This window comes from Saccopteryx bilineata, chromosome 12 (genome assembly GCF_036850765.1).
Source record: "Saccopteryx bilineata isolate mSacBil1 chromosome 12, mSacBil1_pri_phased_curated, whole genome shotgun sequence".
Classification (NCBI taxonomy): Eukaryota; Metazoa; Chordata; class Mammalia; order Chiroptera; family Emballonuridae; genus Saccopteryx; species Saccopteryx bilineata.
In genome coordinates, this window is record NC_089501.1 from 40,586,038 (window position 1) to 40,613,597 (window position 27,560).

Sequence of the window (27,560 nt, forward strand, 5' to 3'; positions counted from 1 at the left end):
AAATCATTTGTCCTGCTACTACAAAATAAAAATAACACAATTTTAAGCTTCTTGGAGGCAGTTTTCTTCCCATATGGCATGGTCTTTGCATCCAGCACTATTATCATTATAATGAGTACCGCAGGGTTGTTATAAGAGTCAAATAAGCTAATGTTCATGAATGCAATTATTTTATTTTATTCTTTTACACGTGAAACCTATATAACTTTATTAATCAAAGTAATGCCAATAAGTTCAATAAAAATGTGAATTGAATGAACAAATTTATTACCCTATAACAACCCACGTCGTTGATTCCAAACCGACGTCTTTTGAATCAATACATATTCAAATACAAAAAAAAAATTAAGACCTTGCCCAGCCCACAAGCATCATAGAGTATTTTTTCCACTGAGTTCATATGTATGAATGTATGTATGTATGTATTTTAATTTATTGTGTTTACATAGATTCTAGTGTTGCCCCAAATGCATCCCCCCTCCCCCCCATTGCCCTCAACATCTCCCTTGCCCCCCTCCCCAGGGCGCCTTCCCCCCCCTTTCCTTCAGCTTTATCCCATCCTATCATCTCCTTTCCTTCTGGATGCAGTTTTTAAAGTATAAAGATTTATAAAAGTCCAGTGTTATGCTGATTCTTTCTATATTAGAACTACTTTCATGAAAATTTATATATAAGTTTGGGGTCTTTTAGGAATCATGAGAGAAACAGGTAGTTTAAATATAGACCAGTGCATGTTACTCAGCTCTCTGTCAACTTCTGTAGTGAACAATCGCTATCTGAACAAAAAATTTAAATAAAGAAATTGGGACTAATATTTCATAGAACCACCTGTCTCTTTTGGATTATGAAAATGTGCATGTTTAATTGCTTTTTGTGATTAAGAGAAGGAAATAGCAATTTACGAGTCAAGTTATGTACAAGTGCCCCAGTTCCAACACAAACGGGCCTCAAGCCCACCTGAGAGCACGGTTCCTCTCTGGGGCTCTCTTTCCCTGTCTGTAACCTGGGGGGTTTAGATGCTGAATTTTGACTAAGCCTGTATCTGCTCTTGTCTGCTTATGTCTAAAGTCTCCTCTAGATTTAAAAATGAGAATTTTTCTTGTTTATGTGCATAAAATATTCTTGCTCATTTATTCTGCATGTATTTTGGTAAAGGAACAAAATAGTTTTTCTGTGCCTAATGTTTAAGGGTGACACCTTAGCAATAAAGTTATTCCCCTAGTCACACCATCTTATGACAGACTGACAGTGCCTTTTGCTGGGAGAGGTGACTGGTGACGTCTGTGCACCTTGTAGATTACTGACCCTGCATTTGTTAGGAGAAAGAGGCATCTGACTTCCCTCCTTATGCCTTCTCTGCAGGCAGGTGAGACAGTCACCTGTCTGCTGCAGTGTTCTCCTTAAAAGCAGGTGATGCCTCTTGTTTGAACTTTGATGTGTTTCCACAGTCCATGGAGCTGAGGATTTTGTGATGTGTTAATGCTTCTTTTCGAGTTTTACTGGGCTGGATTAGGCTCTGTAAAGGTGGTTACATTAAAAGGCAAACACATTAATTGATATGTAGTGTTATAAAAATGATTAGAAAACTTTAGTTTTTAAAAATAGAGGAGAATATTACTGAGTTTTATTACAATGCCTGTGGAACTTTTATAAGTCCTTTTTTTTTTAAAAAAAATGTTCTTATAAAATTGTTTTGACTTAACTATTGCTGTATTTATCTTAGTATTTTTCAACCACCGATCCACGAATCAGTGCCAGTCTGCCGGAAATTCTGTGCCGGTCTGCGAAAGTGTTAACCACCCTGATGCTGTATGAAGATTATAACCCAAATGATCTTAGTTGAAATCACTATACTCAGGGTGATGGCCATGTATCAGCCTGTATCATCGATGAAAATACTGTTGGTTTTGTCTGAGATATATTTAGAACCTGTAGGCTTGTTAGAAAACCTTGTGCACCATGCAGACCATTTACAAATAAAGCACAATAGACAAAAAGCATTATGACAAACTTATGTAGATGTTTCTATTTTTCCCAAGACTCTTTGATTGCTGCCGACACCAACTGGAAATTCATATTTAAATGTAAGTCAAAATTTAAGAGTGTTAGTTCAAAACTTTGACCATTATTACCCTGAAAACGAGAACCCCCGTAAAGGTAACCTCTGGATCAATAACTCATTTATGGAAAATACCAACTCCTGCTCCCTTAATCATTGTAAAAAAGAAAAAATGGATAGATTTTTCTTCTGATGCCACTCTGGTGTCCGAACATAAAATGCAACCGTTTTTGCAAATTTGGATATTACTGGAAGAAAAATACCCATCTCTTAGTTGAAATGCTATTAAAGTTCTAATTGTACTTTCTGCTACCTACTTGTTTGAGAAGACTTTTTCAGCCTTATCACTAATAAAAACCAAACAGAAACCAAGTGAGTGTCAATGCAGTGCTTCGTCTCTTGGGAACAAAAGTGCAGCCTCAGTTATCAAGTATTCTTGCCAAGAAGCAGCAGCAGATTTAACACTGGCTTTACTTGAATTAAATATTGCTTGCTAGAAATTTCAGTTGTATTTTCTTTTTAAAATTTTATTTATTTATTTATTTTTATTTTTTATTTATTCATTTTTAGAGAGGAGAGAGAGAGATAGAGAAAGAGAGAGAGGAGAGAGAGACAGAGAGAGAGAAGGGGGAGGAGCTGGAAGCATCAACTCCCATATGTGCCTTAACCAGGCAAGCCCAGGGTTTTGAACCAGCGATCTCAGCATTTCCAGGTTGATGCTTTATCCACTGCGCCACCACAGGTCAGGCCAGTTGTATTTTCTTTAAAAAAATAAAATATTTTTTTTACTGTTTGGTTATTTTGGAGGATTTTACTTTAGAATATTATAATTAAAAGGTAATGCACAAAATACTAATAATGGTTTTTATTTCTGCCTTAGTAGTCCCCAAAATAATTCTCCAATTTTCATTGGCTCCCAAGTGTAAAAAATATTGAAAAGTACTAATATACATGACATTTACCTTGATGAATTTTTAAAACTGCTTTCAGGTTGTCTATCAAAAGTTTGAACTGCTTCTGCCAAAAGTGAATGTATTCGTGTCTTGCCAGCACTGAGTATTATTTGTGTTCTAGTACTTTCTTGTGGAAGCAGGCTGAAGCTACTCTCGCTGAGATGACATTTTTGCTTGGCATTCCCCTCTTGTTATTCTTTACCCTTTCTTCTCTTTAATAAATAACTTTTTTTTGTTTTGTATTTTTCTGAAGCTGGAAACGGGGAGGCAGTCAGACAGACTCCCGCATGCGCCCCACCGGGATCCACCCGGCACGCCCACCAGGGGGCGACGCTCTGCCCACCAGGGGGTGATGCTCTGGCCCTCCGGGGCGTCGCTCTGTTGCGACCAGAGCCATTCTAGCGCCGGGGGCAGAGGCCAAGGAGCCATCTCCAGCGCCCGGGCCATCTTTGCTCCAATAGAGCCTCGCTGCAGGAGGGGAAGAGAGAGACAGAGAGGAAGGAGAGGGGGAGTGGTGGAGAAGCAGATGGGCGCTTCTCCTATGTGCCCTGGCCGAGAATCGAACCCAGGACTTCCGCACACCAAGCCGACACTCTACCACTGAGCCAACCGGCCAGGGCCTCTTTAATAACTTGAACAAAAATTTTTCTTCTTCGTTCTGTTTTTAGGGAACCTGACCTAAGACACTTGGTTTAGGATGGCAAAGATTAAAACAAAGGAAAGAGACTGGATTAGGAACAGTTTAGAGATAGAGTCTACAAAAGTTGATGTGCAATATAAAAGAAAGATAGAAATTAAAACAGTTCAGAAATTGTGTTATTGAACAACTTGTTGGATAATGGCACTATTTATTAATGGGAGATGTAAAAAGAGAGCAGGCTTGCAAGCTTGAGAGGGGGAAAAATATATATATATATATTTCAGATAAAATTTGAGATGTCTCTAAGTGCATGCATATGTCAGGATGTCAAGTAGGCAATTGAATGTACCAATTTCTTGCACCAAGGGGCAGTTCTGTCTGAAGATCTGTATTTAGGATTCAATTATGATATTCAAACAGTACTTGAAGAAATGGGACTGAATGAGGGTACTTTGTAAGACCGTAAAAGAAGGAGAGAAAGTTTCCCAGGGCCACGTTTTGGCATGACATTATTTAGAGGTTGAACAGAAAACAAATATCTAGCCGAACAGTGAGGGGCAGTGGGTGAGAGGTGAGGAAACCATGAGAGTGCTGAGTCTCAGAAACAAAGAGGATGAAGTGTTGCAAAGTGGTGTGGCCAACAGCTGGATGCAACTGAGTGGTTGATAAAGATGAAGACAGACAACAAATCGTAAGATACGGCAATGGGAAAATTATTGGTGACTTTGACAGAGAAGAGTTAAACAAGAAAAGATTCTGAGGTGATGGAAATGAAGGTAATGGAGAGATTGAGAGATGATGAAGCAGACGAAGTAATCTAAACAACTATTATTGTTGTGAACAGTAGTGAACGAGGTAGTAAGTCAAGTGGAACAGAGTCCGAGAGTATTTTTTTAATTGATGCCACTTGAAGGAGAAATTTATTTTATGAAAGAGAGGGGCAATTGCAGAAGAAAGTCCCTAAATAGACAAAAAGTGATGGGACTTAGTTCGTGAGAAGGAGTTGGCTCTATTTTAAAGCAGAAACACCTCAAGTTTATAACAGGAGAGATGCTAGTGAGTGTGAGTGCCGATGAAGAAAGGTTCACAGACACTGTGGTCTGTGACTGAATTAGTTTTTGTCTGATTGGTTCTGTGTTCTTGTTGAAATAGGCAATGAAGATCCCTTATGAAGGTCAGAGAAAGGCTTAGTTGTTTGGAGATTTGAAGAGAGAAATTAAGGATAAAATGACCATGGTAGAGACTATGGAAATCTATTGACAATGGAGATGTAGTATATTTTTTACACTATTGAGTGCCCATGTGTGATCATGAATTTTAAATAAAACCAGTCATCAAGGTCATGAGTTATTCCCCACCAGGTTTCGATGTAAACAGGGAATAGGTGAATGGCTGAGTTTAACTAGCATTCGGGTTTTGTCAAGAAAACAAGGGAGTTGGAGAATTTTCAAGGGAATGGGAATGAAGCTGAGCAATGAGATCTAAGTTGGGTTATGAGGTAAATGAGAGGGAGGATGGGAAAAAATAGGTAGGTACATGTATTTGAAGTTTCTGTGAAGTAGGATGAATGCCGGAGTATGGATATTAGAATATAGGAGCTGGAAAGATAAGGGATGAACAGACACCCACATTCAGAGATATTAGTGACATTTGTGATAAAGTCAAAAGGAAAAGTAGAAGGGTTATAAGAAATATCACTGGATGGAGGGATTTGAAAAATTGTGGGGACATAGGATTGAACCACCTACCTGGGTATCAAAACCCCCAAACTTATGGAATAGAGTAGAGCTATAGATGACACTCAGGTGGGGCTACAGTCAGCAGTGAAACAGAGATGAGGAACTGTCTCCATGTGATATTTGTTTTATTTAATGATTTCTATGAGTTTTTAGTTTTTTTTCTTTTTTGTATTTCTTTAAAGTTGGAGATGGGGAGGCAGTCAGACCGACTCCCGCACGCGCCCCACTGGGATCCACATGGCATGCCCACCAGGGGGCGATGCTCTGCCCATCCGGGGCATCGCTCTGCCGCAATCAGAGCCAATCTAGCGCCTGAGGCAGAGGCCACAGGCCATCCTCAGCGCCGGGGCAAACGCTGTTCCAATGGAGCCTTAGCTGCGGGAGGGGAAGAGAGAGACAGAGAGGAAGGAGAGGGGGAGGGGTGGAGAAGCAGATGGGCGCCTCTCCTGTGTGCCCTGGCCGGGAATCGAACCCGGGACTCCCGCACACCAGGCCGACGCTCTACCACTGAGCATACCGGCCAGGGCCTGAGTTCTTAGTTTTTTAAAGTATATTTTATTATAAGAATAATATCAAAATAAAAATTAAAACATAAGGCCAAATCTCCCATAACCCCTTCACTTCCTCCGAGGGTGAGCCCTGTAGCTGTTTCTTGCCTGCTTATTCCAGCCCGGCCCGATGTTCAGCCGCTTTCCCTGCTCACACTTCATGGCAACGTGGCAGGGCTGGCTATCACCGTGAGTGTCTTCCCTTCCGCTGGAGGCCTGCCGAAGCCAGCCCTCGAATGCACAGGCCTTCTCGTTGTGCTGGTTGGCCTCCTTCCCCCATGTGCTGGCCTCTCGCACGTCCCTAAAACTCAGGAAAGCCACTATTAATCATGGCTGTAAAATAGGGCAGAGGTCTTTCATTTTGCAGAACTTGTTTCACTGCGGATGCCCTATTTTCAGATTTGATCGTTTGATTTCTCTTCTTGATCCATCTAGATCTTCCTTCAGTCCCAGCTATATTTAGAAATGATTTGGGGAGTCTAGCCTCTCCAAATAAAGACTCCTGAACAAGGAGTCTTTATTCCAGGTGGTGGGTGCCGCTGTTGCCAGGCTGTCCTGATCATCCGCTGATTGTTTCTGCACAGGGAATTATGGGGAGAGTGGAATGGACGCTTTCAAAGAGCTGGCTGCCCAGGAAGGCCTCTGCATCGCCCATTCGGACAAAATCTACAGCAACGCTGGGGAGAAGAGCTTCGACCGACTCCTGCGCAAGCTGCGGGAGCGGCTTCCCAAGGCCAGAGTGGTGGTGTGCTTCTGCGAGGGCATGACGGTCCGGGGCCTCCTGAGCGCCATGCGGCGCCTCGGCGTTGTGGGCGAGTTCTCACTCATCGGGAGGTAAGCCAGTGTCTCTCCTCCTCCCTCGTTGTCTCTTACACAAACACACACACACACATACGCACGCACGCACGCATGCCTATATCTTCATACTTTATGAAGTATATCCACAGATACTGGTGGTTGGGCTCAGCAGTAAATTTGGAAATATATATTAAAATTTAAAATGTAAAGGATTGGCTAAATGCAAATCAACATATAGAGCTGAACTTGGAACGTGATAATACGATTTCTTATACTTATGGAACAGCTAATAATTAGCATGTGATTTCTGGAATTGTGGGTGGTGTGTTCCAAAATCTCTGCTCTTCTTTCCAGACCGTATATACCTGTGTGGGAATTGGTTTTCTGTATCACTGTAGTTTTCCTAGTGGAGTTGCCCTAACAGGTATCTTGTTAAATTTGCCCTCTTCTCAATATTGCATAAAGGAGCTGTTAAATTTTTGTGAGGAACCTATTGAGTGTGCTTAAATGAAAGCCTTTACTCATCTTCTCTGTCACAATCACATTCCAGATCCCTTCTTCTCTTCTCCTCTCCTCTCTCCTCTTCTCTCCCGGCTAGAGTACAATCATCTCACCTGCTGAAGTACCTCAGTTTTCAAGGGAATGATAATACAGTGTTGCTGTGAGAGCTAAGCTGGGCTGTGTGGCAAATGAGAGGGAGGATGGAAAGAAAAAGAGGGAGGGATATGGATTTGAGGTTACTGTGAGGTAGAGTGAATGCTGGCGTATGGGTATTAGAATATATGAGCTTGGCCTTGGCTGGTGGCACAGTGGTTAGCACATCGGCCCCGCATATGGACCTCCCAGGATAGATTCCTGGTTGGGGCACACAGGAGAAGTGACCATCTGCCTCTTCCTTCCTTCCCTCTTCCTCTTCTCTCCCTCTTTCTCTCCCAGAGTCAGTGGCTTGATTGGTTTGAGCATGGCCCTTGGTGCTGAGGATACCTCTGTTGGAGCTCAGCAGCCTCAGTCACTAAAATAGCTTGGTACTCGAGCATCGGCCCCAGATGAGGTTGCCAGGTCAATCTCAGTTGGGGCATATCCAGGAGTCTACCTCACTATCTCCCCTCCTCTCACCTAAAAAATAAAAGAATATATGAGCTTGAAAGATAAGAAGGGGTAAATAGAGGAACCTATTGAGTGTGCTTAATGGTTCAAACTGGGATGTTTGATATCCATGTTCAGAGATATTAGTGACATTTGTGATAACAAAGTCAAAATTAGAAGTAGGTGGGTTACAGGAAATATTCTCTTCTCTAGGAAATTGGTACTAGTGGTGTGGACATCCTCATTGGACCTCTCCCTTCCATGGTAGTAACTGCAATATACAGTGTGTCTGTAAAGTCATGGTGCACTTCTGACTGGTCACAGGAAAGCAACAAAAGACGATAGAAATGTGAAATCTGCACCAAATAAAAGGAAAACCCTCCCAGTTTCTGTAGGATGATGTGGCAGCATGTGTGCATGCTCAGATGATTACGTAATGCCATGTCTACAGCGGAGCAGCCCACGGCCATGCCAGTCGAGATGTGGACGGTACAGAGGAAAGTTCAGTGTGTTCTGTGGCTTGCTAAATTCGAATCCATGACTAAAGTGCAACATGAATACCAGTGCGTTTATAATGAAGCGCCACCATATAGGAATAACATTACTTGGTGGGATAAGCAGTTGAAGGAAACCGGCAGTTTGGTGGAAAAACCCCGTTCTGGTAGGCCATCAGTCAGTGTTGAGTCTGTAGAGGCTATACGGGATAGCTACCTAAGGAGCCCTAAAAAAATCTGTGCGTGAGCCCACATCGAACTGCACTGAATAGGTATGAAACTGGGAGAGTTTTCCTTTTATTTGGTGCAGATTTCACATTTTTATCGTCTTTTGTTGCTTTCCTGTGACTGGTCAAAAGTGCACCATGACTTTACGGACACACTGTAGTGAGACTAATCTCAGCCTCAAGAACTAGAGGCACAGGACACTCCAAAGACTTTTAGAAGAAGGTAGGATAGAAATACAACTAAACAAATAAAGCAACAAAAATACTCTTTAGGTATGAGGAAGTATGGAATCAAGGTAAAAATATAATACAAGATTAAGAAAATCATTGAATTTGAGTAAAATTGTCACACTGCCACGAAGTGTCACTGTGTCAGCTTCAAAATGATGCAGTGTGCAAAGTCATTCAAAGAAGCAAGTCTCTTAAAAAGGACTATTTAAAGAAGGAACATTATTTCCTTAATGAGTGGTGTAAGCAGCATTGTTAAAGTGTAATGAGAAATAAGGTTCTTAATATATGCACCAGGACAGATGGCTACAAATATTGTCTTTTAAATTGATTTTGTAAAATGACTGCTTTTGTGAAGGGTGCTTGTTTTTAAAAAAAATTCTCATGTTTACTATTTTCCAAAGCACAACAGCCTGTTTTGTAGAATTCATTCTCTTTAATATCCCTGAAGAGGCTATCTACCTGGGCCCTGGACATCTTGAACAGATGTGGCAAATATATGAGCTTTGGGGTATACAGACTGCCTGATTCTGAAATATAATTATACAGAGTGCTGCAGTGAGTAATTAGAGTAGAAATAACTCATTTCACCATTATTATTTAAAAGCTGGACAAGGATGGTATTGTAAAAGTACCTTTCCTCTGACTAATGCAGCTGAGCTCACGCAAACATTCCTGAGTCTCACATGTGCGTGCTCGTAGAGAAGTCAGCTGTAGGTGATACCTACTCTTTTTCTCTGTCCCACCTCTGCTGGGCTGTGCCGACACATCCAGGAGACTATCAACACAATGAACGTCTGTGTTTCTGAGGACACTGCTCCCTACACCAACGGTTACTGCCAGTGATGCGTGTTGCCCCTGAGATGCCAAAGGCATGCTACCCTCGGTGTTTCTCCGCCTTTCTGGGCTACATTTTGTGAGGGGCTGTCCGTGTGGGATTGGCTTTTACTCTCCTATCTTAGCGGAAATGTAAATATAGATTGATTTTTTTCCTGAAGTTATTTATATGTTTGGGTTAATCAATTTACATTTACCTTGTTAAAACAAGGAGAGTTCATTGAATACAGTATTATTGTGTTAATCGGAGGTTATGGAATGGAGTCAGAAACCTTTGACTTTGGACAAATCAGCCTAGTATTCTCATCAAGTAAACTAACTAACCACAGTCAAATTAATAATCATGGAAAAGAACCATTCTTTCTTGGCTCTATGAAATTGCCCCTTTCGAGATGCTTCTTAGGATTGCGCTCAACATATCTATAATTATAATTTTAAATGACAATGATGTTGATTATGATAATGACATTTGTTGAGGATGTACTATATGCCAGGCACGGCTCTAAGCGCTTTTTTAATGCACTAAATGTTTCATTATCAAAGCAATATGATGAGATCGTGACTAATATTTTTCTCACTTTTTTTTTTCTTTCTGAAGCTGGAAACAGGGAGAGACAGTCAGACAGACTCCCGCATGCGCCCCACCGGGATCCACCGGCATGCCCACCAGGGGCAAAGCTCTGCCCACCAGGGGGCGATGTTTTGCCCCTCCAGGGCATTGCTCTGCTGTGACCAGAGCCACTCTAGCGCCTGGGACAGAGGCCAAGGAGCCATCCCCAGCGCCCGGGCCATTTTTGCTCCAATGGAGCCTCGGCTACGGGAGGGGAAGCAAGAGACAGAGAGGAAGGAGGGGTGGGGGGTGGAGAAGCAAATGGGCACTTCTCCTGTGTGCCCTGGCTGGGAATCGAACCCGGGACTTCTGCACGCCAGGCCGATGCTCTACCGCTGAGCCAACCGGCCAGGGCCTATTTTTCTCACTTTGATGCACAGAGAAATAAAGAACTTTTCCAAAAGTACTGCAATTGGACTTCAGAATTCATGCTCTTAATCACTAAGTTATACTATGTGCTAAGTTAATTGTTTATTTAAGAGATATCATTACTCTCACATTAGAAGAGTTTGCTCTCTCTTCTAAAGAGTTATTTTATTGTTTAGATTCACCTTCTTTGGGAAAATCAATTGAATTATATTTGTGAGAAAATTATTTTACATTTCTAATTATTCTTTATTTCTTTGAACCCTTTTTTTTTATTTTTCTCCTAGTCATATATGTTTTATATGATATACTTCCATAAAGGACCATTATTTTAAAGCTCATTATTTCGCATTTTAACTTTGGAATTCACAGCACCATTCTCTGTTTGCACGCCAGTCTACATTTCTGGAATTATATTTATATAGAAGCCAATTTGGAGGAAGGGGGTGATAGTTCTCTGAAACCACCTTATGGTTATTAAAATTCTAAGTGTTAATTTATGGACTTGTTTTAGTTTCTGTATCATTCTTTTATTTGAAGAAAGTGAAAGAGAGCGTAGTTTGGATACACGAACACATAGTAAAAGCTATCTTTTATTGAGGGTTTGGAATGCAGAGGGCTGTTAATATATGACATATCTATCTTAACGACAACCCTGAAAGGCTAATTTGAAATGTAGAGAAGTAAAACAATTACCCCAAATCCCCAAGTTTAATAAGCAATGGAGATAAGATTCAAATTTAGTATACTATAACATTATATAGCTATGTAAATATCGGATTGTAACCTGCTCAATGATAGGAACCATGTTTTATATATTTATTTTCCAGCATGCCTAGCACAGTGTGGTAAGGGTTGATGTTCTTCAATCAGCCTATACTTCTAGAATTCATCTGTAAAAGTGAAATTAATGTTCGCCTACCTCTCAGATTGTTGTATTAGTCTAATCACAAAATGCCTACTTGCCTCTTAAACCATAGCTTAGTGTCAGTGGTAAGTCCTTTGTGGCGACCTCTGCTCTCCTTAAAGACCATTTTCTCTGAGGGTGAGTCATTGCTTTTTGGCTTAAGTTCTGTGTCTAGTGTTGGTTTCATCCTGGGTTTCTATTCTGGTTTCTTCATCTTGGGAAGCCCTTATTGTAAGTTTGCATTCTACCTTGTTAGGAGTCTTTGATTAAGTATACCAGGTATAGCATATTTAATTATATATTTCCTAACCCTCCTTTTTAAAAAAAAAAAAAATTAAGACTACATCTTCTAATTTCTTTACTGTAGAAAATAAACATGACATAAACGTAATGATGTCAATAACATTCTATTTTATTCTCTCTCGCTACTGCATCCTAACACATCAAATCATGTGTACATGGTGCCTACATTTGAATTACCTATTCCCTTATTGGCGTGTGCCATTTTATTTGTCATCCCTCCCAACTCTGTTATCTTCTTTCCCATTAGACACCTTTTCTGTTATCTATTACTGAAGAGAAATTGCCCCTGGCATCTAAACCTTGGTCCACTGAAATTCTAACACCATGATTTTTGAGTGGAAACAAATGACAGTAAGCACACAGTTAAAAATGGTTGGAATGGAGTGATTGCTTTTACCTGGGGGAAAAGTCTACATTTTAATTTTAAACAAAGGAAATTCCTAGTTTTTACAATGTCATATTTTGGAGCTTTTTCTTCCAGAGCCTTAACACATATTTGGAAAAGTGACTTCTATCTTCTTGAAACATACTATGATATACCATGATGTCATATTTCACACACTTATTTTTTTTAATGAAAAAGAATTATTAAAAAAAAAAGTTTTCTTTTCTTTTTTTTAAATTTTATTCATTTTTAGAGAGGAGAGAGAGAGGGGGAGAGAGAGAGAAACAGAGAGAGAGAGAAGGGGGGAGGAGCTGGAAGCATCAATTCCCATATATGCCTTGACCAGGCAAGCCCAGGGTTTTGAACCGGCGATCTCAGCATTTCCAGGTCGACGCTTTATCCACTGCGCCACCACAGGTCAGGCAAAGGAATTATTTTTGATCCCATATTTTCATTATGAAAAAACGGGTAAATGTATCTAAAGTTTGCAACTTCCAGGCAGATTTGCAAAGGTTATGTACTACTAAGTCAATACAGAGTTTTAGTGAAGTGTGACATCCTCCAAAGTGGATTATTATCAAGAGGCTGCAAAACTGATGAGTATTTTATGATGTGTGATGGTCACAACTTACAGATACATAACCTGGTTTTCTCTGCATTTCCAAAGGCAAACAATATTTACTTACCTGCTGACAGTCCATTCCTTCCTTAAACACTCCTTCTCCAAAGGCAGATTCATGAGAGCTCTTCGGAAGATTAGTGTTAGAGAAAGGTTAGGAGAAATGTGTGGCGGGGAAGGAGAGGGATTTAGTTTAGGTACTCTGGAGAATAAACATTATTTGTAGGAGGTTGACAGGTATTTTGAGCATAGATCTTTGCCACAGACATGCTCAGGATTTCTATAACAGTTGGAGTGGCTAGGGTTGTATGAAATATTTTTGTATTTTTTTTAAAATTGCACTTATTGGAGTGACATTGGTTAATAAAAGTATGTAGGTTTTAAGTGTACATTCTATAATACATCTGTAACAGCTGGTTTGCATTAAATGTAGCCATGATTAACCCTTCTTTCATACCGATATCTACTTCCATGTTTCAGATAACCGACATCTGAAAACTGAGACTCTACTATCATAGTCTCTACTTGCCTTTTGGGCATTAAAAACACCGAGGGGAAAAGTGTCAGGTGCCTTCTGCATGAGTTCAATCTGGGTGAAAAGGAGATCATTATCATTTAGCCCAGTTTGGGTTTGAGACAGATTGAAGACAACAGGGAATTTGTCCTAATACATTTTAATAGTTCCCATGACAAGCTATTCCCAACCAGCCCTGCACATCGGAAGCTGCAGGGAAAAACATTTACATTGCAGATGTTTGGATCTCACCTCAGGTCATCAATAGAATTTCTAGATGAGGGACTTTGGATTTTTATCTTCATCTTTTTCCTTTGAAGCACTGATGATGAGTCAAGTTTCAGAACCAGTAACTGGGATGCCTACATCAGTGCTGGGCGCTCAGGTGGTGTTCGCTCTGAATGAGTTGGTGGCAGGGCGGATTTGAAAGGGAACATAAAATAAAAGCTTTAATACCTCTGTGGTTTATTTTTCTTAATTATTTCTTGAAATTTAACTTCAAGGTTTTCTTTTAAAATAAAAATTCATCTGAGATTAGCAAATAATAATAATAATAATAGTAATAAGAGCCATAGTAGTTGTAATAGTAATAAACATGATCTGCAACTCTGCTTTCTGTCTTCTCCTGAAGCCTCGGCGGGGCTATCTCCCTGCCCCCTGAACACGTAGTCCCGTCTCAGTTTTCAGACTCATCTAGATGAAAAATAAAGAAGCATTAAACATTTGACAGGTTTAGCCCCAGCCATCTCCGTGTCTAGGGTTGCCCAGAGCTGACCAACCACTATGTCTTGCTAATTGCCAGAATTGGGGTCTGCAGGCTGCGTTGCTCCATAGCTGCTTACCTGCCTATATCGGAAACTTTGGGAGGTTCTAAATAATTTCAGCCTGCTGAGCCTCACCTCCTTTAGATTCTAAGTAGATATTGGGATGGAACAAAGATTTTATACGGACTTTTAAATCAACCTTATTGAAATTCACCAATTTTAAGTATACAATTTGATGAGTTGCCTGACCAGGGGGTGGCACAGTGGATAGAGTGTCGCACTGGGACGTGGAGGATTCAGGTTCGAAACCCTGAAGTCGTCGGCTTGGGCACGGGCTCATCCAGCTTGAGTGCCGGGTTGCTGGCTTGAGCGTGGTATCATAGACATGACCCCATGGTTGCTGGCTTGAGTCCAAAGGTCGCTGGCTTGAAGCCCAAAGTCACTGGCTTGAACCCATGGGGGGATCACTCATTCTGCTGTAGTCTCCTGGTCAAGGCATATATGAGAAAACAATCAATGAACAACTAAGGAGCCACAACAAAGAATTGATGCTTCTCATCTCTCTCCCTTCCCATCTGTCTGTCCTTGTCTGTCCCTCTCTCTGTTTCTCTCTCTATCTCTGTCACACACACACACACACACACACACACACACACACACACAAAAGAATAATTTGATGAGTTTTGGTAACCAATTTTAAATACAGGGGGTCCTTGGGTTATGACACAGTTTCATTCTATGATAGTGATGTAACCTGAATTTTGATGTAAATCAAAACACACTATAGCCTAAGTCTCTTAGCTATCCCAACACAATTGTAAAAGTATAATCTAGAACATAAAGACACAACTAAACTACAGAAGAAAGAGAAGGATATAAGTATACTGTACTTTACACTCTACTGTGTGTTCTTCCACCGCATGCCACCAAACTAGTTTGCCCACATCTGACACTAATGGCATAAGCTGACACACTCACGTCTCAATTCTTTAAAGTTTTTATGGGATTGAGCATCATAACCTTGAAGCATTGTATGTCAAGGTTGTCATAACTGAGGACCTGGTGTATATAATTTGATGAGTTTTGGCAACTATATAGTGATACAAGTACAGAAAAATTATGATATAGAAACATTTCCGTCACAGAATGTTCTCTAGTACCCTTTACAGCCATCCTCTGCCAACCCCTGGGCACAGGCAACCAGCGATTTGCTTTCTTTCATTATTACATTTTTGCCTTTTCTAAAATTTCATATATAGAGAATCACATAGAATGTAGTCCTTTATGTCTGACTTATTTTTTAAATTGGCAAAATGCCTTCAAGACACACCCATGCTGTTGTACGAATCAGTAGCCTCTGTATTGCTGACAGTATTCCATGGCATGGCTATGCTTCCGTTGGCTTAGCCGTTCTCTAACTGATGGACATTTGGGTTGTTTGCAGGTTTCTGGTTTTGACCATAATGAATATTTATGTAAACATCTTTGTATGGACACGCATTTAATTCTCTTTAAGAAATATCTAAAGGTGAGAAGGCAGGTCACACCCATACAAAGTTTATAAGCTAAACTTTATAAGAATTAGTGAGAAATTTATGAGATATTTATAAGAAATATCTTCCAAAGTGTCTGTACAGATTTGCAGTTGCACCAGCAGCGTCTGCGAGTCCTCATTCCTCCACATCTCCACCGAAATAGTATTGATTGCTTTTTCGTATGTGCCTTTTTCAAAGTGTTAACTATATCCTGTGAAAGGTTGACAATTGCATTAATTTACTTTTTACTTTTAGCTATTCTGGTGGGTGTGTGGTAGCATCTCTTTGTGGTTTTAATTTGCATTTTCCTAATGACTAATAATGTTGAATATTTTTATGTACTTATTTGCCACTTTAATATATTTTTCTGGTGAAATCTCTTTTTATATATCTATGTCCATTTTTATTAACTTATCTTATTGTGAAGTAATAAAAGTTCTTTATAACTTCTGAACCCAAATGAGTTATAATATACAGGGATGGGCAAAATCAGGTTAATAATAATAAATAATATGATAATTAATTAATAATAATATGAAAATGAACTCTGTTTTGTGTCCTCAACTGTAAACCTGCATTTACTCACCCTGTATATATATAGCATATATTTTGTCTTAGTATGTGTCCCAAAATTTAATTTTGGGTATCTTAGTGTATATTCCCAGAAGTGGAGTTGCTGGATCACAAGGTAGTTCCATTTTTAATTTCTTGAGGAATCTCCATACTGCTTTTCACAGTGGCTGCACCAGTCTGTATTCCCACCAGCAGTGCAGGAGGGTTCCCTTTTCTCTACACCTCACCAACACTTGTTGAATTGATTTATTGATGACAGACATTCTGAGGGGTATGAAGTGATACCTTTTGTTTGTTGTTGACCAAAATGTCAATATCTGGCTCATAACTCTATTATTTGTTGAATTGTCTATTTTTTGACTCAGCTTTTGCTCCATATATTTTTGAATTTCTGTTGCTAGGAGTATATACAGGGTGAAGCAAAAGTAGGACTACAGTTGTTTATATGAAAAATAATAGAATTTGTAAAAGTAATCCAAGAATAAACTTTTTCGGGCACTCACAACTGTAAACCTACTTTTGCCACACCCTGTATTATGTGTTTATTAAAGTTATATCTTCCTGATGGATTGACTTTTTTATCAGTAAAAATGTTCTTTTTATATCAAAAGATTCTTTCTTTTTTTACTTTAAAGCTTACTTTTTTTGCTGATATGAGTATAGCTACTCTACCCTTTTATGACCACTGTTTCCATAATATAGTTTTTCCATCCTTTTACTTTGGACATATTTGTATCTTTGTATCTGAAATGTTTCCTCTAGACAGCTTTTAGTTGAATATTGCTTTTTTAAAAATCTAGTCTTAAAATCTCTGAATTTTTATTGTATTTTTTTCACATTGATTATTGATATAAATGTGAAGTTGTAGTTACACTGGCATTTTATGTTTTATTTTCCACATATTTCATGTATTGTTTCTCTTTTTTTCTTTAATTATCTTTTTACATTATATTTTTAAAAATTTAATGGTTGTTCTTGGAATTACTATATACAGTTGACCCTTGAATAAGAGGAGGGTTGGGGCATAGACCTCCCAAGTAGTTGAAAATTCACATATAACTACAGTCAGTCCTCTCTGCATATGTGGGTTCTCCACCATGGAGTTGACCCCTGGATGACACTGGATTGAACTGTACAGGTCAGTTGCACTCTGGTCAGTTGAAAAAAAATCCACATGTAAGTGGACCTGTGCTGTTCAAATCCATGTTGTTGGGGGGTCAACTGTATTTTTGATTTGTGTTTGGGAAGCATGGATTGGATGGCCGATTTAAGTTATAGGTGGATTTTTGACTGTGAGAAGGGTTGGCTCTTCTAACCCTCACATTGTTTAAGAGTCAACTCTAATTTTCAATTCCAAAATGTCCTTTCTTGTCAATTCTTTCCTATTAATTCTATCTCTTTATTGATATTTTAGACATTGTTATTGCAGCTTGTTTTACTTCTTTAAGCATGGTTTCCTTAGCTCTTTGAACATATTTATTCCAGATACCTCAAAGTTTTTGTTATAGTTGACATCTGGTGCATTCCCCAGGTAGTTTGTTTTTTTTTGTTTTCTTTTTTTTTTAACAGAGGCAAAGATAGACACGGACAGACAGACAGGAACGGAGAGAGATGAGGAGCATCAATCATCAGTTTCTCGTTGCGCATTGCGACTTCTTAGTTGTTCATTGATTGCTTTCTCACATGTGCCTTGACCACGGGCCTTCAGCAGACTGAGTAACCCCCTGCTGGAGCCAGCGACCTTGGGTCTAAGCTGGTGAGCTCTTTGCTCAAGCCAGATGAGCCCGCGCTCAAGCTGGCGACCTCGGGGTCTCGAACCTGGGACCTTCCGCATCCCAGTCCGACGCTCTATCCACTGCACCACCACCTGGTCAGACCCCAGGTAGTTTTTGTTGCCTGTTTTTCTTCCTTTTTCCCTCCCTTTCTCCCTTCCTTCTTCCCTTCCTCCTCCCCTCCCTCCCTCCCTCCCTCCCTTTTTTCATGCATGTGTTACAATTCTCTTTTTCTTTGAATATCTCACAAATTTTTGTTGAAAACCTCACATTTTGAAGTAGCTTTGACTACTGATTTGTTTACCTATGGAGCTTGTTTTTGTTTTTATTTTTTAATTTTTTTTTTTGTGGCTTGATGAGGTTATTCTAGTGAAATCTATTTTCCTCACAGTGAAGTATTTGGTTTTGCTCCTCGGAGGGTGCAGCCTTGGGTGTATGCATAGGCACTCCAGAATGACAGTGGTTTAAACAGGGCTATATCAACTCTCTCTTTCCTTGACCTTTCTTCTAAGTTGCCTGCCTCATTTGTTATCACACTTAGCTATTAGTTTTCATTAATTACTGACCAATAGCCCTATTGTTTTATAAAATGCCTGGGGCATGCATTGTACATATTCTCATTCACTTAAATTTAGGCATGAGAAATTTTTGAGACCAGTCTTTGGTTTGTTCTGACCTAGGGAGGTGAAAAAATTGAGAGAGTTAAAATAAAAAACTAATTGTCATTAGCTGATATTCTCAAAGTGTTAACTATATCCTGTGAAAGGTTGACAATTGCATTAAAGAAATTTATATTTTTTTCCCTAAGGTATTCATTCACAGACCTAGTACTAGTTATAGCCAATGTCAGATGTGTTCACATATTTGGGAGAATTTGGATCCTTGCATTTTATCTGACAGTCCTAAAGATGCATATGCTTTCTATATATATATATATATATATATATATATATTTTTTTTTTTTTTTTTTTTTTTTTTTTTTTCTGTATTTTTCTGAAGCCGGAAATGGGGAGAGACAGACTCCCGCATGCGCCCGACCGGGATCCACCCGGCACGCCCACCAGGGGGCGATGCTCTGCCCACCAGGGGGCGATGCTCTGCCCCTCTGGGGCGTCGCTCTGTTGCGACTAGAGCCACTCTAGCGCCTGGGGCAGAGGCCAAGGAGCCATCCCCAGCACCCGGGCCATCTTTGCTCCAGTGGAGCCTCGGCTGCGGGAGGGGAAGAGAGAGACAGAGAGGAAGGAGAGGGGGAGAGGTGGAGAAGCAGATGGGCGCTTCTCCTGTGTGCCCTAGCCGGGAATTGAACCTGGGACTTCTGCACGCCAGGCCGACGCTGTACCACTGAACCAACCGGCCAGGGCCTGCTTTCTACATATTTTTAAGATAACATTGAAAGTTGTAAAAAAAAGCATGCTCTGAACATTTCTTTTGGTAATTTTTGTGTTTTTCATAGTAGTAATTTCCCTCCTACACAGGTATATTTCCCAGAAATTACCATAGGCAATTTTTCAAAATGTAGAGATTCGTAGAAACTCTACACAGTAATTAGGAGTATGACTGTTGGGCAGATAAAATATATTATGCTCACTTTGTTAAAGATGGTGCTGCCCACGTGGAGGCTGTCGCTCAGGTGATATTAATATGTGTTGGGGGTGGACTGTGGGCAGGCAGGATCCTTGTATCCTGGGGTTTGGTTTTGGGGTTAAGCCTTTCCCACCCTTTTTGATGTGGGGTGGTACAATCCCATCATGCCTCAGAGAAGTGACTTTGTATTAGAGACTTCCCTGTTTTGTATATTGGATTAAGGGTTATGAATCTACACTATAAAATAGGGGCAGAACGGGAGCTTGCTGTCTGGGTTTCTGAGATTAGCATGAGAGAGCAGAGAGAGCAGAGAAAGGCCACGTGGAAGAGGCCAGGAGAAGCAGCCAAGATGGCGGAGTGTTGAGTGAGAAGCCAGTTTGTGCAGTTTGTGCAGGGAGAAGGAAGGAGATGGGGAACAGAGGTGAATAAGTCTGGTGAGCTAGAAACCTTTGATTCTAGGAAACTCGGATAAGTCAGTAGCTTTGTGAGCACTGAAAGTGAGTGGGTTTTGGAGCCCAGTGTGCGTTTTTACTTACCCGCCGGGTGCAAGCTAGGATTAAAGACAATGGCCCATCAGCTTTTGGCTCCGTTGTTTCTTTACCGACTGTCTGAATCCAATACGAACCTGCGTGGGCTAGGCTGCTGTGATGGTGGCCGTGGCCACTGGCTTTACAATGACCTAGAGGGCTCTGGGTTTGACATTCATCTCTATTGAAGATATAAACAGGTATATTTTCCCTTCCTTGCTTACCAAATGTAACACATTATATAGTTATTAAAATTCACTCTGGTCAGTGCCTCTGAGAATTGCAAACCCAGCTAAAAACTCAAGGGAGCTGAATTGCAAAATTGTCTGAGTAACAAAGTACAAAAGAATATCTTGCATGCATGTTTTGCCAGCATCAAGTCAAACCCTAAAAGAGTATTAAATCAATCTACTGACTTTGGTCAGTGCATCTTATTGAAAAAATTACGTTGATATAAAATCACTTAATGAAGCTGGCTTAGAGTTTTAAAAAGATACTCTTGAGTTTATTAAATATGTTTCAGGTTACTATATTAAAGGCACTTTTACTTGTATTCCCAAGGCTTTGTGTCTTGAGTTTTCTGTGAAGAGGAAAAGATGTTTGGTGAGCCTGACTTTCCAGAGGAAGACTTATGAAATGCAATAGTTTTCATCTAGCCAGGATCCTGTTATCTCAAGGTTCAACTTAAAGAGAATCTGCTTCTAAACTCACTCACTTTGATGTTGCCTAATTAGGTTCTTGGTTTTTTTGTGTGCGTGTCTGTTTTTGTTTTTGTTTTTTTTTTTTGCCACATGAGCCCTTCCATAAAGGCAGATCATATGACATCTGGCTTCTCTAGAACAAGCCAGGAAGAGGGAAAGAGAGAGAGAAAGAGAGAGCGAAAGAGAAGTGTCCTGTTTTTATTGCAATCTAATCATGGAAGTGATAGCCCATTACTTTTGTCATAACCTGTTCATTACAAGCTCATAACTAGGTCCAGTGACTTGAAGGAAGAGGAATGCACAAGAGATTAAATACCAAATGCAGAAAGATTTTAAAGGTTGTCTATTACAGAAGTATAAACAGAAGTACCAATACTTGCATTTGTAATTTACTTTTTAAAAATAAGAGTTTGGCTTGTAGTCATTTAATGGTCTTGGTTTTAAAACTACTATGCTACTAAGGTTAAAGCAGGAATCACAGTGAAACTTTTGCAGTGACAGCATTAAAGGACATTAATAACCTCTGCTAGAGTTATCACTTGAGTTTTCTGAGATTTTTAGCAGATGCTTATTGTAATCTCTACTTTTCTCTAATGTCATTCATTTAAAAAGCTTTAGAAAAGACTGTCACAATTTTTGGAACTATACCTATATAGGTGATGTTTCTTGGTTTGATTTATTAAATTATCCACAGAACCTTAAGGAGCAGTATATTAAAAACAGAAACATTTTACTTTGTAGAAGTTGGTATGACTTTGTAGGTTTTCCTTCAAAATGGTAAATAATAAAACTTAATACCATGCAATACACATAAATACAAATGCAGACTCTCTCTCATAAATCCAAAATACCTTCTTCTGGCTTATTGAGATTTTTTAAAATATCGCAAACTGTGGTTTATGAATCTTTATTTGAAAACTTTATTTTATTCAAATATTTAATTAAGGAAACTAATACATGAATGATTTATCCTCCTAGTGGGGTAAGAAGGTCTAATGTCTTCTCTAATGACAATATGAATTATATTGGGGTTTAAAAATATACTGTTAGCTTGACCAGTGGTGGTACAATGGATAGAGCATGGACCTGGAATGTTGAGGTTCTGGGTTTGAAATTCCAAGGTCACCAGCTTGAGTGTGGACTCCTCAGCCAAGGTTGCTGGCTTAAGCAAAGAATTACTGGGTTGGCTTGAGCCTCCTGGTCAAGACACATATGAAATCAATCAATGAACTAAATAAAGCAACTACAAGTTGATGCTGCTCATCTCTCTCTCTCTCTCTCTCTCTCCCCTTATGTTTCTCTCTCTCTCTCTAAAAAATATACTGTTATATTTAACAGAACATGCTGTAACTCCTGGTTTATGTACACATATATAGTAGCTTCCTTGTCAACTGGGATGAGAAAGTCAGCACTAGAGACTCAGAGATCCTGAATTTTTGGTTTAGATCACTTGGATCTATCTCTTCTAGAATCAACAGCTCAAAAATATTTAAAAGAAAAAAATTTGCATGTTTTCCTTCAAGGTGAATTTAATATTATGGCTCTTTCATGTTTTTTGAGCTACAAGGAAATAGAATATATTATATACCAAAATAATTAGTTGATTTAGTAAATTTTTAGAAAAGGCAATTAAATCTTTTAAAAAAATTATTTTTCTAAATTGACCAGTAAGTTACATCAAATAGTTACTCTAATAGAGGCCTGACCTGTGGTGGAACTGTGGGTAAAGTGTTGACCTGGAATGCTAAGGTTGCCAGTTCAAATCCCTGGGCTTGCCTGGTCAAGGCCCATATGTTGATGTTTCCTGCTCCTCCCCACCTTCTCACTGTCTCTCTCTCCTCTCTAAAATGAATAAGTAAAATCTTAAAGTAAAAAAGATATGAGATCATTTAAGATGAATTACTCTAATAAAATAGTTTTTGACTAGCAGGTGACCATGAGTCAGAAATACTTGAATTCTAACCTCAACTTCCTCATTCATTGCTAAGAGATCTTGAATAAGTTCTGTAACCTTTCTATAAAGTAACACCAATACTAGTAACCACCAACAGGGCCATTGCAACCTTGAATGGAGATAACGGAGTTTAAATGCTTAACAGAATTTTCCTGTATGGCATTAAACCAATTCATGTTAGCTGTAAATTTTAGTCACATTACTAAATGACCTCAGTCTCAGCTTTCCTTTCTTCTTGAAGCATTAGGTATTTGGCCTCAAGTCTGTATGTTAATTTTCAAATGCAGCACCGGGAAAGGAAGCAACCAAGTAAGTGAGCTGCTATGTCTGCCCTGTAGATCATAGTTCCAAGACATGACTTTTAAATCCCGACCAGTAGAGTATCAAGAACTGACGTGTATTCCTGCTGTGACTTTTTCTGACAACTCACAGCAAGCTAGAATAAAGTAGAATAGAATAGAATAAAACAGAACAGAACAGAATAGAAGACACTAAATTACTTTCTAATCTTAAGAATTTTAGATTCTCTTTATTCTCTTTCTACTTGACATGTTCTGAAAATAGTTTAAACAAGCTAAATTTCATATCCTTATATCCTTCCTCTAGGATACTAATAAAATGTGTACTTAAAAAATCTGGTTCTCTTTTATTTTCTATGAAACTTAATGAGTAATATTCCAAAATTTCTGTTTCAGAATTTCTGTAACATATTAAAATTTAATTTTGACACATTTGCAACTATTCTAAACTGGTTAACTACTGAATGATATTTTAAGAAAATTAATTTTATTACTTTATCAGTTATTATTACTTATACTGTATCTTTGTCCTCACTGAAATTTTTTTACTGATACATTCATTAAATGAATTTAAAAATTATTAAATATTTTTTTGAAATTTCAGCTTGACCATTTTTTTTTTTTTTTTTTTCTGAAGTTGGAAATGGGGAGGCAGTCAGACAGAATCCTGCATGCGCCCAACCAGGATCCGCCCGGCACACCCACCGGGGGCGATGCTCTGCCCATCTGGGGCATTGCTCTGTTGCAACCAGAGCCATTCTAGTGCCTGAGGCAGAGGCTATGGAGCCATCCTCAGCGCCTGGGCCAACTTTTTGCTCCAATGGAGCCTTGGCTGTGGGAGGGGAAGAGAGAGACAGAGAGGAAGGAGAAGGGGAGAAGGGGTGGAGAAGCAGATGAGTGCTTCTCCTGTGTGCCCTGGCTGGGAATTGAACCCGGGACTCCTGCATGCCAGGCCGACGCTGTACCACTGAGCCAACTGGCCAGGGTTCAGCTTGACCATTTTTAACCCTTGTCATAAAAATATATTTTAAATCAGAGTTGTAACCAAGAAGAATGAGTGTGAAAGACCACATTTTCATAGTCATATAAGTATTATTCCTTATAAGTCTATAGGTAATAATTTATTGTTAATGCAAGCCTACAGAATTCTTTCCTTTTGATATTATTTTTATAAACTTTACTTTTTAGAACCATTTTTACTGATTTTAGAACAGATTTGCAGAAAGATTGAAAATAGTATGAATATTTCCCACTACTCAGCACTTGATTTCCCTTATTAATAGCTCACATTTTGTTAAAATTCATGAATAAATATTGATACATTACTATTAACCAAAGTTTATACTTTATTTCTACATTTAAAGTTTTTGCCTAATGTCCATTTTCTGTTCTAGGATACACAGTGCATTTAGCTGTCATGTCTCCTTAGGCTCTGCTTGGCTGTGACAGTTTCTCTGATTTTCCTTGTATGTGACGACCTTGGCAGTTTTGAGGAGTGCCGGTAGGGTATTTTGAAGAATGTTATTCAATCAGGATTTGTCTGATGCTTTGACTGGAGTTACACGTTTTGGGGAGGATGACCACAGAGGTCAAGTACCCTTCTCATTGTATTATATCAAGGATAAATACTATCGACATGATTAATCATTGTTGTTATTGACATTGATTATCTACTTTTTGTGTATTTAAAAAATGATTTTCTGTTTTCATGGTCACTCTTGTTTGGATACCAAATATCTCTGCAGACAATGTGTTAGTGTATTGAAGTGTGGGACTATCTGCTTGCTGCTTCATTAAACGCATCACTTGCTGGCGCGGCTCAAGGTGAGGCTGAGTAAGAGGCAACCCTGTGGTTTTAATTCAGTGCCCTTAGTCCACGCAAGGAAGGAGTCTCATCTGGGATGCAGGCATAAGAATGAAAGTGGGGTTTATATAATACTTTGGAAAACGGTTTTTATAGGAAATAGACATGTCCAGGAAGTAGAGTATCAGTCTACAAACCATTGAAGAGTTACAGTCATATGACTGGGAGAATAGCGTGTGTTGAAGGAAATAGAATAAGCACTCTCATTTGTATATTTACCTTTAGGACTAACCCTGCTATCAAAATCTGGACCTAAGGCAGCCAGACTAATTTCAGATCTCACTGCCAGAAAGGCACTAGCTGCCCGAGGCAGAACAAGGCTTGGCTGGGCTTGCAGAGAGGTGACCTTGGCGATACCAGCTAAGCATACGGAGAAGGAATGAGCTGGGTTTAACACAGTGGGAATAGATCGAACATTCTGCTTGTTTATTTACATGAGAGTAAATTGAAGGACAAGGTGCCCATTGTTTAAATTGTACAGAGTTCTTGCACGCCTAGAATTAGATCTCAAAATCCTCAATTTTCCTATTTTCTATTTCTTTACCTTTCAAGAATTTTTCTAAACCTTCATAAAAGGTTATTTACATTTTGCATTATTTCTTTACATCATATTTTTTTTATTGAGATATTCTACTTTAACTGTTTTTTTTTCATGGTTTGTTTGTTTTTACATTATAGGACCATTTTGTAAACACACACTTTCTTAGTGTTTGTTACTGCTTATATCAAGCACTGGATTTTCTAATTATACATTAGTTTCTTTTTGTTGACAACAAAAAGGTAAAACTAAACTTTTGTCTATTTACATTGATTATTCAGAAGAAAAAGTCTTCATTGATCTTAGATCATAGACTATACTTAGGAATTATTATTTTTAAAAACAATAAATATATATATTTAATATATTTATATGTTTGCTTTTACTGTAGCGTCCCAGTATCATGAATTTAAAGTCTATTAAAATTAGTTTTCTTCATAGGATATTTACTGGCTTTTTATGTTTTGGTTTTTTGACAGAGACAGAGAGAGGGACAGACAGACAGGAAGGGATATAGATGAGAAGCATCAAGTCTTCGTTGTGGCACCTTAATTGTTCACTGATTGCTTTCTCATATGTGTCTTGACTGTAGTGGGGGTCTACAGCAGAACTAGTGACCCCTTTCTCAAACCAGCAGCCTTGGGCTTAAGCCAGCAACCTTGGGTTTCATGCCAGCAACCTTTGGGATCAAGCCAGTGACCATGGGGTCATGTCTATGATCCCACACTCAAGCCAGTGACCCCGTACTCCAGCTGGTGAGCCTGTGCTCAAGGTGAAGAGTCTGCAGCCAGCCAGTGACCTTGGAGTTTTGAACCTGGGTCCTCTGCGTCCCAGTCTGACACTCTATCCACTGCACCACTGCCTGGTCAGGCTAGCTTTTTATGGTTTGTTCTTTCTATCCCATAGCTTGGTGGGTTTTTTAACACAGTGAAATTTAGCTATAGAATGAACTGAAAAAAAAAAAGTATTCTCCTAATATGTGACCTGAAGCAAAATTAACTCCTGAGTCAGAACTCACTTTCAATGAAAATTTTTAAAAAGTAAACCTGATTAGCTCTAGTTATAATGGCAGAATATGTATAATCTTGGTCTAACAAAAATAACTTCAACATGATAGCATGCTTACAACCCATAGGTTATGAAATATAAAATTATAATAAAACATCTGCTGAGGATCAAGTCAAGGAAAGAATTTCAATATTTTCACTGCCCATCAACTGAAGCTAATTTGCACTAACACACCTCAGGTCCACAAATAGACGTGTAGTGCACATGGCTAACAAATGCATGTCGGTGAGAGATTGCAGTGAATACAAAATGATCTTAGAAGGAGGCGAAGAAACTTGAAATGTACCCACATCACTTGCCACCTCGTAAACACAGAGCAATTCCCACAAACTCTCCAAAGAGTAATGGTGAGCAATGGAGTGTCTGAGACACTGAATAATGAAGGCTTCACGAGAGCTTCAGGTAGCTAAACAAAATATGTTTTATTTTCTACCCCTAAGTTATGAACATGGTCAAGATCAAGAAGAAAATGCAAAATAATTGTTTTTAAGTAAGAAAAGGAAAGAGAGAATAGAAGTGTATATCCCTAACTCATCACTGTGTAGAATACAGGTTCACTTAGTCATGATTACCATTGTATTTCCAAGATATCTGTAGCATGTATGGAATAATCACTTCATATATATTTTTTCACTGACTTCTGATGGGAAAATAGTGGTATAAATTGAAATAACAGAGGAATATTAGAAATTCATAGATTGACTCAAAATATCATTATAGTTCAAACTATCAGTTTTTCCCTTCTCCCAAACGACTATATTAGCAAGCAGAGTGGTTTGTCTCCTTGTCCTTTTTGTGTCAGATGTGCTCTGGACTAAATGTCTGACTCTAGTAGCAGGTGAAAAAAGGAAGTGAATAAATACTGGATCAGGATGATTGACAATGATAATCAGTTGTAATCATTTTGAGAAGCTATTTATTAAATAAAAGTGGAAGAAAAATATAGTTAATAAGAGTAAATAAAAGATTGTTTTTAGAACATAATAGTTGAATTATAGATAAATAAAATAAACAAAGAGATCATTTAAAAGGAAAAGTGATTGAAAAAGGGTAGGTGTTTTAGTCATA

The 27,560-nt window shown here is 39.0% G+C and overlaps 1 protein-coding gene across 3 annotated transcripts in view; it reads left to right on the forward strand.

Moving 5' to 3' along the window:
- GRM1 (glutamate metabotropic receptor 1) overlaps positions 1-27,560 on the forward strand; it is a 364,370-nt gene that overhangs the window by 108,192 nt on the left and 228,618 nt on the right. For all 3 annotated transcript variants that reach the window (XM_066248071.1, XM_066248073.1, XM_066248072.1), the window contains exon 2: positions 6,524-6,773. In XM_066248071.1, the coding sequence (XP_066104168.1) occupies positions 6,524-6,773 (250 nt within the window). The remainder of the gene's footprint in view (positions 1-6,523; positions 6,774-27,560) is intronic.